The sequence below is a fragment of the Pholcus phalangioides genome, unplaced genomic scaffold (genome assembly GCF_987345545.1).
Source record: "Pholcus phalangioides strain wild (caught in Gottingen) unplaced genomic scaffold, Ppha-v1.0 ptg000011l_1, whole genome shotgun sequence".
Classification (NCBI taxonomy): Eukaryota; Metazoa; Arthropoda; class Arachnida; order Araneae; family Pholcidae; genus Pholcus; species Pholcus phalangioides.
In genome coordinates, this window is record NW_028301604.1 from 63188578 (window position 1) to 63204497 (window position 15920).

General features: G+C 34.4%; 1 protein-coding gene across 3 annotated transcripts in view; it reads right to left on the reverse strand.

The window, feature by feature from the left end:
• The window catches only part of LOC149080690 (uncharacterized), a 239265-nt gene that overhangs the window by 51745 nt on the left and 171600 nt on the right, over positions 1-15920 (reverse strand). For all 3 annotated transcript variants that reach the window (XM_089239904.1, XM_089239903.1, XM_089239905.1), the window contains exons 16-18: positions 11205-11280; positions 6213-6370; positions 4321-4544 (exon numbers count right to left, since the gene is read on the reverse strand). In XM_089239904.1, the coding sequence (XP_089096030.1) occupies positions 4321-4544; positions 6213-6370; positions 11205-11280 (458 nt within the window). The remainder of the gene's footprint in view (positions 1-4320; positions 4545-6212; positions 6371-11204; positions 11281-15920) is intronic.

Genomic DNA, 15920 nt, shown 5'->3' on the forward strand with positions numbered 1-15920 from the left:
CGCTGTAGCCCAGGTCGATAAGATACTCACCTGAAGTACCAAAGAATGTTTAGAAGTGTCGCGAGTTGGATATCTGGTTCGTCCATGTAAGAACACTTTCCTGACACATGGGCACAACACAAACGGCGACATGACCACAGAAAAAATTGCTACCGCAGGGAGTCCCCCCCTCAAGGTTTAGCACATCGACCTCTCGATGAGTATAAAAACTAGGCTGCCATTCGGTATCAGCAATAAATTGTAGGGCCCGGCCTAATTAGCCCTCGTGTGCAGAAAATGACCATGGTGCGACAAAAAATTATCAAAATATCACGTGATTCAATAAGCCAATCTCTTGAAAATTGTGTTTTTTTAAATGAAAATGAACATACGCGTCGCATCTCTCGTCTCTAAGATCACATTTTTCAAAACGTAGACAATATTGAGATAGCGCTATTAATTTGCTGTATTTTCTTTACACTATACGCATAGGTATAGAACAAATTCCTATTTCAATAAATAACAGAGATATTCACTTTAAACGGCTCTCTTGTAAAATTCCCTTTTTGAAAAACGCGCCAATTATCTCCGATATACAGAAATATTTTAAACAGCAAATGTAAACTGTTCACCTGTCGTGTTTGTAACTCATCTGAAAAGCAAGTATGACAGGACAATATAAGGATTGCATGAACGCCAGAACTTTGCCACTGGACTTATCCCGTTGCAGAGATCTCTTAATATAATGATTGCAGAGAAAACACGATGCAATTGTTGTCTCTGTATGCAATTGTTAAGACCATAATGTGAATCAACTTCATATGGTTTTGCACCCAAAATGAAACATACAATAAATATTCTCTTTTTTTTTTACTTTAATTTCTTAAACGAGCACTAGCTCAAACTTTTTCAATTTATCGATGCATCGTATAAAAAAAATGTGTCTTACACCTTATTGAATACAAATATTACAAAGGTTTCCAAATTACCTAAGATTTAATTGTGGTGATTGTTCATAAATTCTCATTAAAGAAAACTCTCACAAAATGCAAAATGTATGAACTTATTATGAAATGATTAGCTATATTTGATATTTACTTACTTTGTTTTCATCAAGAAAGTAAAATTAAGAGGATCTTTTTCTGTATTGTTGGTAATCCTGCGTTTTTAATCGAATGTAGTTTTGTACTACTGTGTACAATTAATAAAAATGTGGGTTCTTCAAAGCTCCGCAATTGTCCCCTTTTTTTCAGGAAAACCTCACGAGAAGAGCTGTCTTTCTCAAATGATGGGCGTCATTAAAATCAGTAGAACGTTCTGTCTTTTTACTTTTAAAAAGAGCCAAAATTGAGCTATTGAAATGTGGTCAGCTGGGAAGGGTGCAGCAGCCTCCAGGCACGGAAAGAATCCCCTTTTTTTTCTTCCTGACCATTGTACCCAAGCATGGGAGGAGATATGGGGGGGGGGGGGACGTGGTCCAAGTCTATCTTCGCCCATGTACTCAAGGCACTGTACCAATACCCTCCATATAGATAGTTCTCCAAAGAAGATAAACCTCCTCCCCTCTTTAGTGGATGTCGGCTGAAGTCTTTTTCCAACACCTTCAGTAATCTGAAATGACCGCTGCTTTGCTTCGCTGGACGCTTATTCACCCTCCCACCTCTACTTGTTACAATACTATTTGGGAAGGCGGCACACTGTAAACAGGAAGGTTAGACAATCATATATTTTTTACTTCAACGGCAGTCTGTGGAAAAACACAAAAAATAAACAATATGGTTTAATAGTTATATATTATTTACGATAGAAATGACACATGGTATTTCCACACATTTACGAATTTAAAAAAACCTCTTTTATTATTTTTCTTTCTATATTCCAAAATTCACCGCCCCTCCGAATTTGTCGCCCTGGGCTATAGCCCGCTTAGCCCCCCTGTAAATACACCACTGGTCACATGAGTGAAATTGAAATACAGAGGCTACTGAGCCTCTAATTCAGTGTGTCATGCTATAGGGTGTAAATAAGAAAGAAATGTTGTATCTTTTGTGGAGACATTACAGTAGGAATAGCACGCTTGCCCTATTTGCCAGAGAACTGGGTTCGATTCCTGGAGGAGACATGCAGACTCTTCTTTTAGAGTTCACCATGGCATAATATAGTAACAGGGCAGTGATATAGGCAACAGTATATAGTAACAGTAATATAGGCATAATATAATAACTTCAAAGTTAGTATAACATTAGAAATTCTATTCAGTAGTTAAACTAGTGGCTATTGAAAGCCATACTAGTATATAGAATGGGTCTGTGTCTGCCAGTAGTCAGATGTTCAGTAAAGAAACCTCTTTCAGCAATTCACTTAAATTTTTTCACTTACACCCATTTGCTTCTGACCCCCTCAGTTATCTGATGTAACTGGAACGACCCTATGTCAGAAAATCGAATGTACATCAATTCAAATGCTGAGTGTCATCAATTCCAGACCAGAGTATTTCTCAATGTTTTTCCTGAGAATTGCCCCTTTGAACCATGTTTTTTTCTAAGGCCAAATTCTTTGTACTTGTCCAACTGATTGTTTCAAATTTAATTTATAGTAAAACAGATTTTATACACAAAGCCATTACCATATCCCTTAGTCCAGTGAGCTGGATATTTATTAATGTTGCCACCTATTGGAAAAGCTTTTTGCCAACATCAAGTTGATTACGTGATTTTATCATGCTCTTTATCTTTACCACAAATTTTATCCTTTGCAAAATCCATTCAAGGATTTCCTCAAGAGTCTCTCAGAAATTAAATTCATTGTCAAAAAAATGATATGACTTAATCCTAAGTACTGTTAGTACTTCTGGGGGAAGGAAGGCGCATAAATTAACTGCACAGAAAATTTTGCTGCCTAATTGCTCATTCGCACTCCTTTCCTCTTCGTATTATCTTCTTTCACATCGATAGGATAGTTTAAAACCTATGATAATTTCATTATCACCAAGGAAAAAATTGTGTAGGTAGGAAAATAAACCTCAGATAACAGAATGGATAATTGCGATTCTTATGGACGCTTGTCTTCCACCCAAACTGAGTCATATTTTGAATGTGTAAAATGATAGTCTTTGTTTCAGGATTTCATTGTTCCGTTGTTGATCCATGTAAAGAACCCTAGTAAGGAGCTCATATCAGTAGTTCTCACCATGGGGATGTGTGTGCAACCTTTTCAAAACCCTAGATTATACTACTAAAGTGCCACAGATGAAAGTCAAGCAAAAGATGAGCCATGGCTGAAGATTAAGATTCCGTGAAAAAAAATGTGGAACTCATCTTTTAATCCCTAACACTTAGGTAATTGGACATGAAGCAGCTTATACAACATTGTACAATACACATCAAAACATAAATGAAATTGTACTAACAAAAGATGTAAATACATGATTTACTGCTTACTATTTACTTAGAAATAAATAATTAAAAAAGAACCTAGCTTCTAGATGTTAAGTAGATCACTAATTAAATTAATTTCATGAGAAAAATTAATTTATGTAGTATATAAAACAATTTGACCATTGCTCAATGCAATGCTTGTGAGCCCAGATGATTACTAAAGAGTTGAAAACACCTGAAAAAAAAATAGGAGAAAGAAAGGTTGACACAGCAAAAAATAATTTTGAATCCTTTTCCAAAATATGAAAGGAGTATATTTACTTACTTTTTTCCCCTCCTATAAAGAAGGATTCAGGGCTGACAGGAATAAAAATGTTAAACCACACATAGATAAATCTGATACCATGCTGATTGTATGGGGGAGGGAGAATATAATCAGTTTTTCTGAACAAAATTTTCATTCCAGAGATTATCAGCCACCTTGTTGGGCATTTTGCCTGTTGTGCATTGTTTTTTGTATTTAAAGTTTTTCAAGTCAATTTCCTCGGAAACCCCCCCCCCCCGACCGTGAATTGGTTAAGATAACATTTCTTTATGCATGAAATTTCATTTTAAAAGGGCCAGATTATATTAATAATGAAAAATCTTAAAAGTAAATGAAACTACTATAAAATCTAGAGTGCAAAAAAATTGATGCATAATGAGCCTTGAAACAATTTTAAAAAACAGTGAGGAAAAGGGAATTAAACTTTCTACATTTATTTAGCATGAAATGGCAATATTAGCTGCATTTAATGAGATCACAGTCTTAAAATTTGAAGAAATTCAAGCAAAGAGCAGGCTCATATTGGTTTTTCAAAATAATGCTTTTTAGTTACATAAAACAGACTTATTAAACTTCCAGACCATGTAAAAATACATGGAAACATTGATAACAAAAGTTCATTGCAAAATATTTTTTCACCTTTGAGATGTCTGAGCTGAGCTTTGAGGACTCCATTGTCTATTATATAAATCATCTTTTTCTTCTTTGCATTTTGAAAATAAATACTCTGATGTCAAAGTGCTTGCTGGAGAGGTGGAACTATAATCATTAATATCTAGAGGTTTCTCATAAGAAAGGCTTTTAATAAGGGAATCGTCAGCTTCATCAGTGGATTCTGATGGTACTTTTCTTTCTTGACTGTCCTGACAATGGTAATGTAAAGCAAATAAAAAATAAATCACATAACAGATTATTTTGAGCAGTTAAAATGTTTATTAGCTTTCATCAGTTACAAAATGCACCACAGCAAGGGCATACAGTCAATTATTTGTCCTTCCTTCTTCAGCTCTAGTATTGTTCTAATAATAAAAGTGGTGGATATACTTCTCTAGGCAATGGCATGACATGAGGAATAGTTATGGATACGCAATAAAATTCTATGGAATTGCCCAGGAGGGTGGAAGAGGGGGAATAAGAAATGTACTTTTCTGAGAGAGGGGGTGTTAGAAAAGTTTAAGACACTATGGTGAAGACCAATGTTTCCCAAAATAGACAATATTACCTCCTGGGGAGCCATAGAATGGTACGTGTTGGATGGAGGGAGGGACAGAAGCTATAAATATAATATAGGATCTAATAGATTAAGTTTGTGGGGGGACTAGAAAAAAATTGAAAAAGCAGGCATGAAAGGACTCTGCCACTGGACTTATTCCATTGCTGAGATCTCTTCCTGCCCAGCTTTGTGGCAGAGTCTTGGAACAAATTGTGTGTACCTAACAGGAATATGTATCTAGTGATGCATCCAATTTTTTACTGTTGCCGCCTATATTTTAAATTGTGAGTGAAGTGTAATAACTGGATATTTATACCATTGTAGGCCTGTTCCTCTCTGTAGTAAAACTTTCTAACCTGGAGATTGGCTCGCATTCGTGTCTCAAAGTTGGAAACCACAGAAAACCAACTACAGCTAACCACCACAATGGTTGAAATAGGAGGCAATGGAATAAAAAATTGAGAAAATCTGGGTCTGGATTCTAGAAATGATTAAGGAATCCCTGAAATGATATAAATGTTCTACACCGGCCTTGAAAAATATCTAATTTGCAAGGGATCTCTCAAATAACAGGGTTCCCAGCAAAATCAGCATGATCATGTCCCTGACTAAAACAGAAAAATATAATTCAAAATCTCCGCCTTACAAATTTTTGTTTTCTGAGTTCACAGAACTTTTCCTTGACTTTAATCAAATATTTACATATTTCCTTGATTTGCCAAATATTTTAAATCTTCCTGACTTTCCCGGTTGCTGGGAATCCTGTAATATTCATGTTGTTAGGAGTACATAAAACAACGTTGGAAACAAGGACTTACTGTGCTATTTGGCGGTGGTTTTCTATTTATTTCTAATGTTTCACCTGAAGCTGTGGCGGTTATCTTCAGAGGTGAAAGTACTACCAAGTGCCAGCAAGGTGCCCTCCTTATCAACTTTACTTTCAGTAACCTCACTGATACACAGTAGCACTTTCACCTCTGAAGATTCCTGCTACAGCTGCAAATGAAACGTTAGCAGTAAAAGCCTAAGCCAATGCAATATTAATGTTATCCCCCCTGTAAAATGCCACAATTTTTTTAATGTAAAGTAGGTTTCCTTCTGATTTTTAACAGGTGCAAAGTAAGGGATATTGAGGAAAGTGTTTCATTGTGAAATCAACTGAACAAAATATCTGAGCTTGTCATGAGTAAAAAAGAGGCTTTTAAGGAAACAAGATAGTTTGTCAATGCTAAAAAGAAAACAAAAAAAAAAAAAACAACCAAGAGGATTGAAGAAAGTCAAAATGACGCATATTGAAACTTGAAAACAAATCAATTACATTTCCATCTGTGTCACTTTCTCCTCTATGGTCAGGAAATTCTTTTTCATCCTTGACATCATTGTTTGTAAAAAACTCTTTTTCAGAGTTTTGTGAAGATGCACCAGAGTCCTCTATAGTTGTTGAGTCAGATTCTTTTTTCTGGGTGTCTGAATGTTCTTAGAATCAAAAGAAAAAAAATTGTCAGAAAAATTTGGCAATATATGTATAAAATGATTATGGTGAACTGCTTCAAGAGCATTCCAAATAAGTTATACATAACTGAGTAGATCCCCCCCCCCAGCCTTTAAGTATTAATTGAAACTTAGTGACTAATAAGTGAAAAATATTTACACAGGACAAAGCTACAACTAAATAATGTCACTTGGTACAAACATGTACAGTGATACCTGTCTAAGACGTACACTGTACGAGACTGAAACCTGTCTTGAATGGAATCAAAATATAATCCTACAGATGATTGATGCTTTCATATGTACTTTTATAAAAAGGAAAATTATTTGTCTGTGTTGGCATTGTTTCATACAGGTTTAAATGTATTTTGCCCCCCAAAATGTCAGTGAAGGGCTTAATGCAGTAGAAAGAGTGAATTTGGTGGGCTCTTCCTTCCAGTGACAGTTCTGGCACTGGATATTCAGTTTATTCTGAAAGACAGCTGAAAAAAAAATTGAAGCAAAGGCTTTTAGCTACAATTGACAGATATTTATATTTTTTAAAGCAGAGGCAAACATTTTATGGGGAAAAAGAGAGGGAGCCAAGATTTTGGGGATTTCTCATAAGAACCATATAGAAACTACAATGCCAGATATGGCCCCAGGCTCTGTCATATATAGAAAGAACTGATACCCCCAAGATAAGCTAATTATATGGCAAGGAGGCCATGGGAACCTGCAATGCCTGCTAATGATTTTGTCTTCCCTGAAAGTGTGTATCAGGAACGCCTTGACCGGAGTAGCACAGTGTGACTAGTTGCTCCACCTTGCATAAACATGATGATAGAAAGAGCATCTCTTTCACGCAAACATGGCATGACCTTCTCTCGCAGAAACGTTAAATAATGCTGCGCATGCACCGCAGCCGTTTTCCACCCATTTACTGGGCACTGCGTTTCAAAGAAGAAGGGTCCTGTGATGAACGAACCTGTGAACCCACACCACACTGTCACTTTTGGGGAATGCAATGGTTTCTGCGTGTACTCACATGGATGTACAAAATGGATTAGACGAAGCTCAGATGTGACAGTTATGGGTATTAACATCGCCATGAATCGAAAAATGAGCTTCATCCATCCACAAGATGTTCGAGACCCAGGTGTGAATCTGTTTGATTTTGGAGAAAGCCTATCTAGCAAATACTTCCCTCTGTATGGTATTAGCTAGTAAAAGTTCATGGCACGACTGCAATCTGTATGGGTACAGATCAAGGATTCCATGAAGTATATTGCATACCAAGGATGGTGATAAGACAAAGCGTCTGGCAGCTTCATGGGAACTGCTGGTTCCTGCAGCTGACTCGGATGCTAACACTTCCATTTTGGCTGCAACACGCGGCGAACATGCCTTCCTTAAACATGGTCATCTGGCTCTATTATACAATCCTCCAGTGTTCCAGTTTCCTCAACCGCTGAACAAGCTTTATGAGGACTGTCACTGTTAAAGGCCCTTTTCCAGTCCTCGCATTCTTCTGAACTCGGAATTTACGCAAGGCAACGATCGCTGATTCCTGGTTCACGTAAAACAACTTCACTGACAAAGCTTCATCTTTCGTACTCAGCATCCTTGTTCATATACACGGTTTACAACGGTGAACTGATTGTGGATTAGGAGTACAAGTTCTTATAACCGTCTCATTTCCGTATTTCCATCGAAGTCACTTGTATCAGCGCGATCTCTATCAGCTGTTTTCTGAATTATTGTTTTCCATCTTAAAAAAAAATTCTTGTGACCTAGCAATGCTAACCCTGCAAACCGTTTTTCATTTCAGTTATTTTTCTGGTTTTTATTCCTTTTTTTAAATTTCTGCGTACTTTTTGCCCACCCTGTATATTATTATACCCCTAATGGGAAAAATGAGAAGAAAAGTTGAGCTGTTGGAATTTTTGAACAATTATGAATCAGATTTGGTTGTTCAAGATTTCACCTTTAATGGTAAAGTTTGACTCCCTGGTGACTGAGTTAGAGAAGCTCAATGATTGTCACATGACTCAGTTGCCGTTGTGGCTCTGTCATTAAGAATAATGTGAAATGCAGAATGAATGAATTATGTGAAAGAGAAATGAAATGAATTACTAGGAACTTTTGAGAAATGTTTGTATTAGTTGAAATAATGACATTGTTAAATTGTTACAAAAATTGAAATCAAGAAATAAATTGTATTTGGTTTTGGAATTAAAGAATTTTGTTGAATGTATAATAGGAAATTATTTGTTTTGGTAGGAGAGTATGTAAAAAATTGTTAATTCCGTTGTTTGCCGGTGCCATGTTGTATCATGCTGGGATGGACTTGACAGTGATGTTTTATGTTAAAACAGGGTTGACTGCATAGATATATAACTGTTGCCATCAAGGTGGTTTTGGTCGTTCTAAGTATAAAGAAATACAAATGAGGTGGTGTGGCGCTGTAACCAAACCTATAAAGCTAGGTGTGTTTGTGGGAATTTCCCTATTTTCCATATGTAACAACTAACCAGTGAGGACCTATTGGTTCTCTTTCTTTATTTTTTATTTCATGTTTTACTAAATTACGCTTGTCTCTGAGACATGTTTGTCACAAGACCAGCTAATACCAAGGAGACATACGTTAGAAGATTTTCTGACCCGGTCGACTCATCGAGGATCGCTTGAACACGATGTGAAGGTCAGTGAGTGATAATCTGTCATGCAAATAGAACTTTAATATTATTTTCCAGTTTTGTTTTGTTAATCCTTATAATAGAACGACCAAGGAATCCCTGGCAGAATGTGTTGGTGAATTTGCTAGATTGGTTGTTTTTGTTGGCTGTTTCATTTTCTAGGATCACATAGGATCTTTTCAAATTTTTTTTGGCAAGTTTTAAGGAATAGAAGTTAGATTTTCAAATACACTTCCGATTGCTGTTTCTTCTTCAACTAAGTCAGCAGGCGCTGCTCCTAACAAGATACCTGCCACAGATGCAGGTGAAACAGTGAATTTCTTAGACCTTGGAAACTCAGAAACCATGTGTATTTGTCAATTCTATTTGATTTTAAATCTTCCACTAGCCATGAAAGTTGAGAAAAAATAAAGCAATCATCATGATTGAAGTGTCCAGCATCAGTGTCTCAGAAAAGTTAAACCATATCAAAGGAAGCTTTTTTAAATTCAATATTGATCTTACTTTTTGTAAATAGTGAAGGAAATTATATTTTATAAGTAAACCTTAATTTAAATGGATTTTAACTTCTTTGGTTCTTCACTCAGGACCACTTTGAAGAGGTATACTGGTGGATTAGAAAAAGTATGAGGGCTTTCTAAGAAATTTATTAGAACTTTTATAAAAAAAAAAATTGAAGTTTTTAAATTATTTATAACTTTTCTTACTGCCTTGGGCAGGGTTGGCAGGTTTTTGACAGTTTAAATTGTCACGTCAAAAAATCGTTGTCAAAAATCTCAAATATTGCTTTTCAATATAAAAATTCCTATTGGAAATACGCAAATTAATTGCATGTAATGCTTAAAGTGACTGTTATACAAAGAATAAATATTTAATATGATTCTAAAATAATTGTCTACTTTCTACAAAATTATTTTGCACAAAATGTTTTTTTTTCTTATAAAATATACAATTTGAATAAAGCATAGCATAAACACGGAAGGGAAAACTATGGAATGATTTGACATTCTCCGATTCAAAATTCTTGACCTTCCGAAATTTCTTCAACTGCTTATATATGTGTGCATTGATATAAACCATCTGCTGTACTCTTTTTACAACAGATAAGTGTTTAAAAAAAGGTTTATTACATCATATATGTAATGGTGATTTCTGTTATTAAATTATCTAGATAATCACTGATACTTAAAACCATACTCTTGTTGTGCATAACATTGAAATATATGTAAAGGTCAAAATTCTAAATTGTAGGACTAAAATGTCATTTAATTTGACAATGTTAGCTTGTATATGATGCTTAAGAAACTCCTGTAACTTATCCTTAGTCAAACTTGGTTATTCTTACTTTTGCACTATGATATGGTATATTTACTAGCATTTATAATGCAATGGTTTTACAAGTGAAGCTGTATTCAAACATTTAAAAAAAAAAAAAAAAAAATGCTTTGGGTATCAAGGCCTATTAGCTGCTTTGGTTGAAAATATTCTTTAAAACTCTGTGAATTTATACACACTGAGTTAAGAAATTTTTAGGGGGAAATAAATGAGTTTAATTAGTGTATTAGCAGATGCTTCGTGGGAATTTTTATATAGAATAAAATTTTGGGTGGACCAGAAAATTAGGTATTTTTCCTCAGTAATTATAATTCTGAATATAAAGACTTAAGATAAGTGTTTTGTTATTTAACTTATCAGGTCACAAAAACTATTTGACAACATTGGCAAGTTTTTGACTGTTTTAATACTGATTTACAGTTTCTGAAGTCTAAAACCTAACTCTGTGATGCCCCCTATCATACATATTTTGAATAAGCAGCTCTATTCCACTTAGCAAATTGAACAGAAATAATCAGTAGCCTAGATAAAATGAAAAGAATGTTCTAGACGTATGTTGAAAAATTCAAAATTGCAAATTATAATTAACATTAATTTATTACAATAATTAATACAAAATGTTTGAAAATAAAACATTGTAATATGAAAAAAAGTTTTTCATCATGTTATATACCTATTGTGTTCAAAACATTATCAAAAGGCATTCATTTAGGTTTTTGAGTTTAAACCAGTTTTTGACATCAAAAACCCAACCCTGGGAAACAGGGGAGGGCTGCGTACTCACATGAAATCGAACCATAACTTACCATTATCTATGCTTTCATCAATTTCAGTTCTAGTTTCTTCATCTTGCTCCATAATATTTTCAGTAATTTTAGAATCCTAGAAAAATTATGCATTAAAAAAAAATAAAAAATCGAAACATGGAGTAGCAACATACAGTAGCCCCTTGTTACACCGTGCCTTATTATGTGTATTCAGATTCGGATATTTTATACTTTTTATCACGAAAACTATTAATAATTGAACATTACAACTCAAAGCCTCCTGTTATAAATATCTCACTTCCAGTATATCACGTTTTTTCTTTGTCTCTGAACATGCATAATACAACGAAGGGTTAATTTAGTTGGTAGTATTATTTTTTTGAAGTTTTTACTTTTATGCTATCTTACTTATGCATCTTTTCTTTTGAAAATTAATCCCAATTATAAGATGAAATAAAAATGAAAAAAAAAAACTTAATTGTTTAAGTACTTCTCTGTAATGACTCAGAAAATATGAATGTTTCAATTCAATTTGTTTACTAAGAAAAGCTTGTTTCTAATGAAAAGACAGTCAAGGAAGCTTTGTATTAACTTTAGTTTGCTGTATTTCTCTGTTATAAGGGGTCTATAAAATACTGAAAAAACAATATTTAATGACTTTTCCTAGAAAATTTCGGCTAGATTGTTCTTATAGCAGGGGTGCCCAACTTCTCTGTTCGAGGGCCAACATAATGCTCAGACACATTGCTGTGGGCCAGACCAGGAAAAAAGCTCTGGCATGTAAGCTACATGCCCAAGGAGAAAAACTCCAGCATAAAAGCAGCACCCATGATTGCTTGCTATGACATCGTGGGCCACAAACATTTTGAAGGGATTTAACTAATTAAGTAAACTCTACATATAATTAAACACTAATTATAAATTGCTTCATTTGTTTGAATATACCACTATATAAATAAGTTCTCTCATAGACAGTAAAATCAGCCTGGATTACACACAATTTCCTATCAGACCAAACTCAGTTATTAAGAAAATTTTTTTTCATCATTCCTTTCTTTGAAAAAATTATGAACGTTAATGGTCTAATCTGAGTGGAGAATGTTGCTTCATAAAATGTTTAAAGTTTATCAAACAAAAAACTGATATTATAAAATTTGTTATTCTCAATTTTGTGCAATGCTTTTCTAATTAGCCTTTTTTTCCTGCTAAATAAATACTTGACTGAATATTTTTTACTAATAGACGGAAGCACATTACTTCTAAATTTTTATTGAAAAACTTGAAAAGAAAATTTGAGAGAAATTTTACTCGGAGATTACCGATCATCAATTTTACACTGATCATCAATGATTACACAAGAAAATCCACTACTGTTACTTTTCTAACTCCCAAAGTAGGTTTTTGAAATCAATCACTTGACCTGCGTGTTTACAGAGGTTTTGTGTGCGTGTTGAAAATGCAATTGTTTTTGCCAAATCAGAATTTTTTCCTCCACATTCACCACACTTTCGTCGATTGAAACAAATATAAAAAATATAAGGGACAAAAAAATTTAGCCGCCAATACCAATTTTTTAGTTGCCATGGTGACCTGGGATTTATCCAGCCCTAGTGTAATGAGCACCAATTATGTGCATCACTGAGCACTCCATATTTCATACTCACAAGCTTTTAACCCAGTGTTTCTCAAACTTATTCAGCCCATTGCCCCCTTTTCAACAACAAAATTTCTAATCACCCCGCTGAAAGATGTTAAAAACCCACATTAAGAAGTTGAAAGATGCAGTGACAAATTTTCGATTTTTTTGAATTATTGTTTTCCTGAAACATTTCTAGTGTAAAAAGTTACAATTAAAAAAAATTACAGTAAACTTCATTGCAAAACTAAAAAAAATTAAATAAATTTGTGAATTATAAAATTATAAACACATGCATATAGCACAAAAATATGCATTTAGTTGCATTTATTGTGGTCAATGTAATATTCGCATCACACAAAAATATCAATTAATGTTAAAATTATTAAAAAATACAGACACAAAACTGCAATTGTTACTTAGTTTTAATAAAAATAATTTTACTATTAATAGATGTTTTCTAAGTGTGATGATTATCGCTCTGTTTTACTAAGCAGCATTCTCAAATCCTCACAATTGAATATCTGTAGGTGATTTGATTTCGATTTTTGTCGAAAGATTTGTGACTGCAATGAAAAATGTTCAGCTACATTACAACCTTTCAATAACGGACACTCACGGCAGGGCCATCTTAAGAGCATCATGGACTTTTCCCCCCCAGCCAAATGGTTTTTCTGAGGCCCTACCTGGAAACTTCTCAAAACATTCAACTACTACTCGTTTTTTTGAGGCCCCTCTTTTTTCAGGAGCCCATGCGTTAAGACAGCACTGACTCACGGGACCAAAAATTTCGCTGCTAACGAGGAGTGTCCGTTAATCCACTAAAAACAGGATGTCCGTTTTTTTATGGGTGGTTCCACTGTATATCCCCATAAATTCCAGGTACATTATTTGCTTTTGCAGCCAGAAAAATTGATAGCCATCTTCAAATTTGAACGTCAGACTGTCTTTTAATGCTATTTGTCAATTTTTCTTGTAAATGTGATAATTGTTATTGTTGGAGATTGAAAAGAAAAGTATCGAAAATTGTTATTTTTTTCATTCAGTACAGATTATTTATTTCATTGCAGATTGCAAGGATCGCTTGGAAATTCATGATACTGTTACATAAAAAAATTAATATTATGTTAATCTCCCCCAAGCCCCCTCACCCTATTGTCAACTGCACCTTACACATTTCTGAAACAATTTAAACTACATTTAACATGTGTTATTTATTCCTATGAAATCGCGTATCCAGAAATTTTATTTTATGCAAAATTATTTGCACCAACGCATGTTGGAGTTGAGTGTTCTACTTTGACATGGAGCACAAAATAAGGTTTCGATGAAGTAAGTTCCGGTGAATGCATATACCTTCATTGATGATAAAATTCAGCCAATCCTTATTACTCAAGTTCGAACAAAGCCACTTGCACTTGGTTTAATTACAAACATACATACATACACATATATATATATATATATATACACATATATTAAAAATGTACATTGTTGCGAATAAAAGCTCTTTAGAGCCAAAAATTTCAACATCCATGATAAAAAAAACTGCAAAATGGCCAAGTTCTCATTCCAACACAATAGACATTCAGCCAACAACAGGATGCAAGTGATGAGACCTAAGTAAAAGGGTGTCTATCAAATGGCAAAAGCAAAATTTAGTGACTTTTCAGTGACTTTTTGGTGAACTTTTCTCATTCAACAAAATAAATCATGGACTGTTTTCTTATATCAGTGGTTCCCAAACAGAGCTGCGATCACCTACAGTTTTTATTTTATTCTTTTGCAGCTTTTAGTGTGGCAAGATGAGGATGTCAATACATATATACACATACATTGCAATTTATATTTTTGTGTAATACATATACATTGCAATTTATGTTTTTGTGTAATACATATACATCACAATTTATGTTTTTGTGTAATACATATACATTGCAATTTATGTTTTTGTGTAATACATATACATTGCAATTTATGTTGTTGCTAATCTCTAAAATAAATTTAATGAAGTTGAATCAACTTCATTATTGGAATTATCAATAAATATGGGAAAATATGTCCTGCATACAATTGATATTTATAATACATAGATACAAGTCAGAGCTTCAGACATGCAATAAATGTTTTCTTTCAAACATTAGGCACCAATAGAACAACAGACAAGCACTGCTTCAATGTGATGAGCTCTGGTTATACAGACATGTCAACATTAGCATGAAGCCTTTCAGTAATAAGGAATGCTGAGCTTCACCATGGAAGGGGAGAGCCTTCGACCACAATAAAAAAAACAATTTTTTTTTTTAATTTTTTAAAAACCTTAAATTCAAAGTTCATTTAAATAAAAAATACAACACTCCACAGGAACTGGATCCCCTAAGCACCCAAGCCACATAAGCCAAGCCCCCCCAAGCATAAGCAGCAACATTGTTTCTTGAATGGGGAGAGAATGATGAATGTCTCCACCTTTGTTTTTCTGCCTATGGCAATAATGCAACTTTTTTCAATGAAGGGGAGGGTGATCATTCCTATCACCCCCTATAATCCCTATACTCCTAAGCAACTTTGTGCAATGACTCAGTAATTCATGAATATTCAATGCAACCCGTCCTTACATATGCCTTCGCGGGTTGCATATACAAATGTCTGGTAACCCTAGACACACCAATGTTCAATGTTTTCAGCATATTGAAGATCCTTTGACAACTATGACTAAACTTCCCAAAATAAGCTCTGCGGGTATGCCAGCGTATGTTGAAAACACGTTCTGCAAATGCAAAACTACTGAACACACCAATCAATATTAAGCAGTGTGCATAACGGGCGCATTGCGTTACGAAGCACTGTGACGCACAGCAATCATTTGTTTAATTGGTTCAACGATCATGCAGACTAGCAAAATTGGCAATTTGCTGTCGGAATCAAGGTGCATCGCTACACAGTAATGTGCATCAGAAGAAAAGGACGTCTAAATAGAATGTGCATAAATGAACCCATTCCTTAACTGATTCCATTACCCAACGCACGCATAAAACATATCAGCACAGGTAGAGCAAAAACATAATAGAGGAATTGGTGCTTAGAAGAGCCAAAACCATAATGTAAAGGTACAAACACAG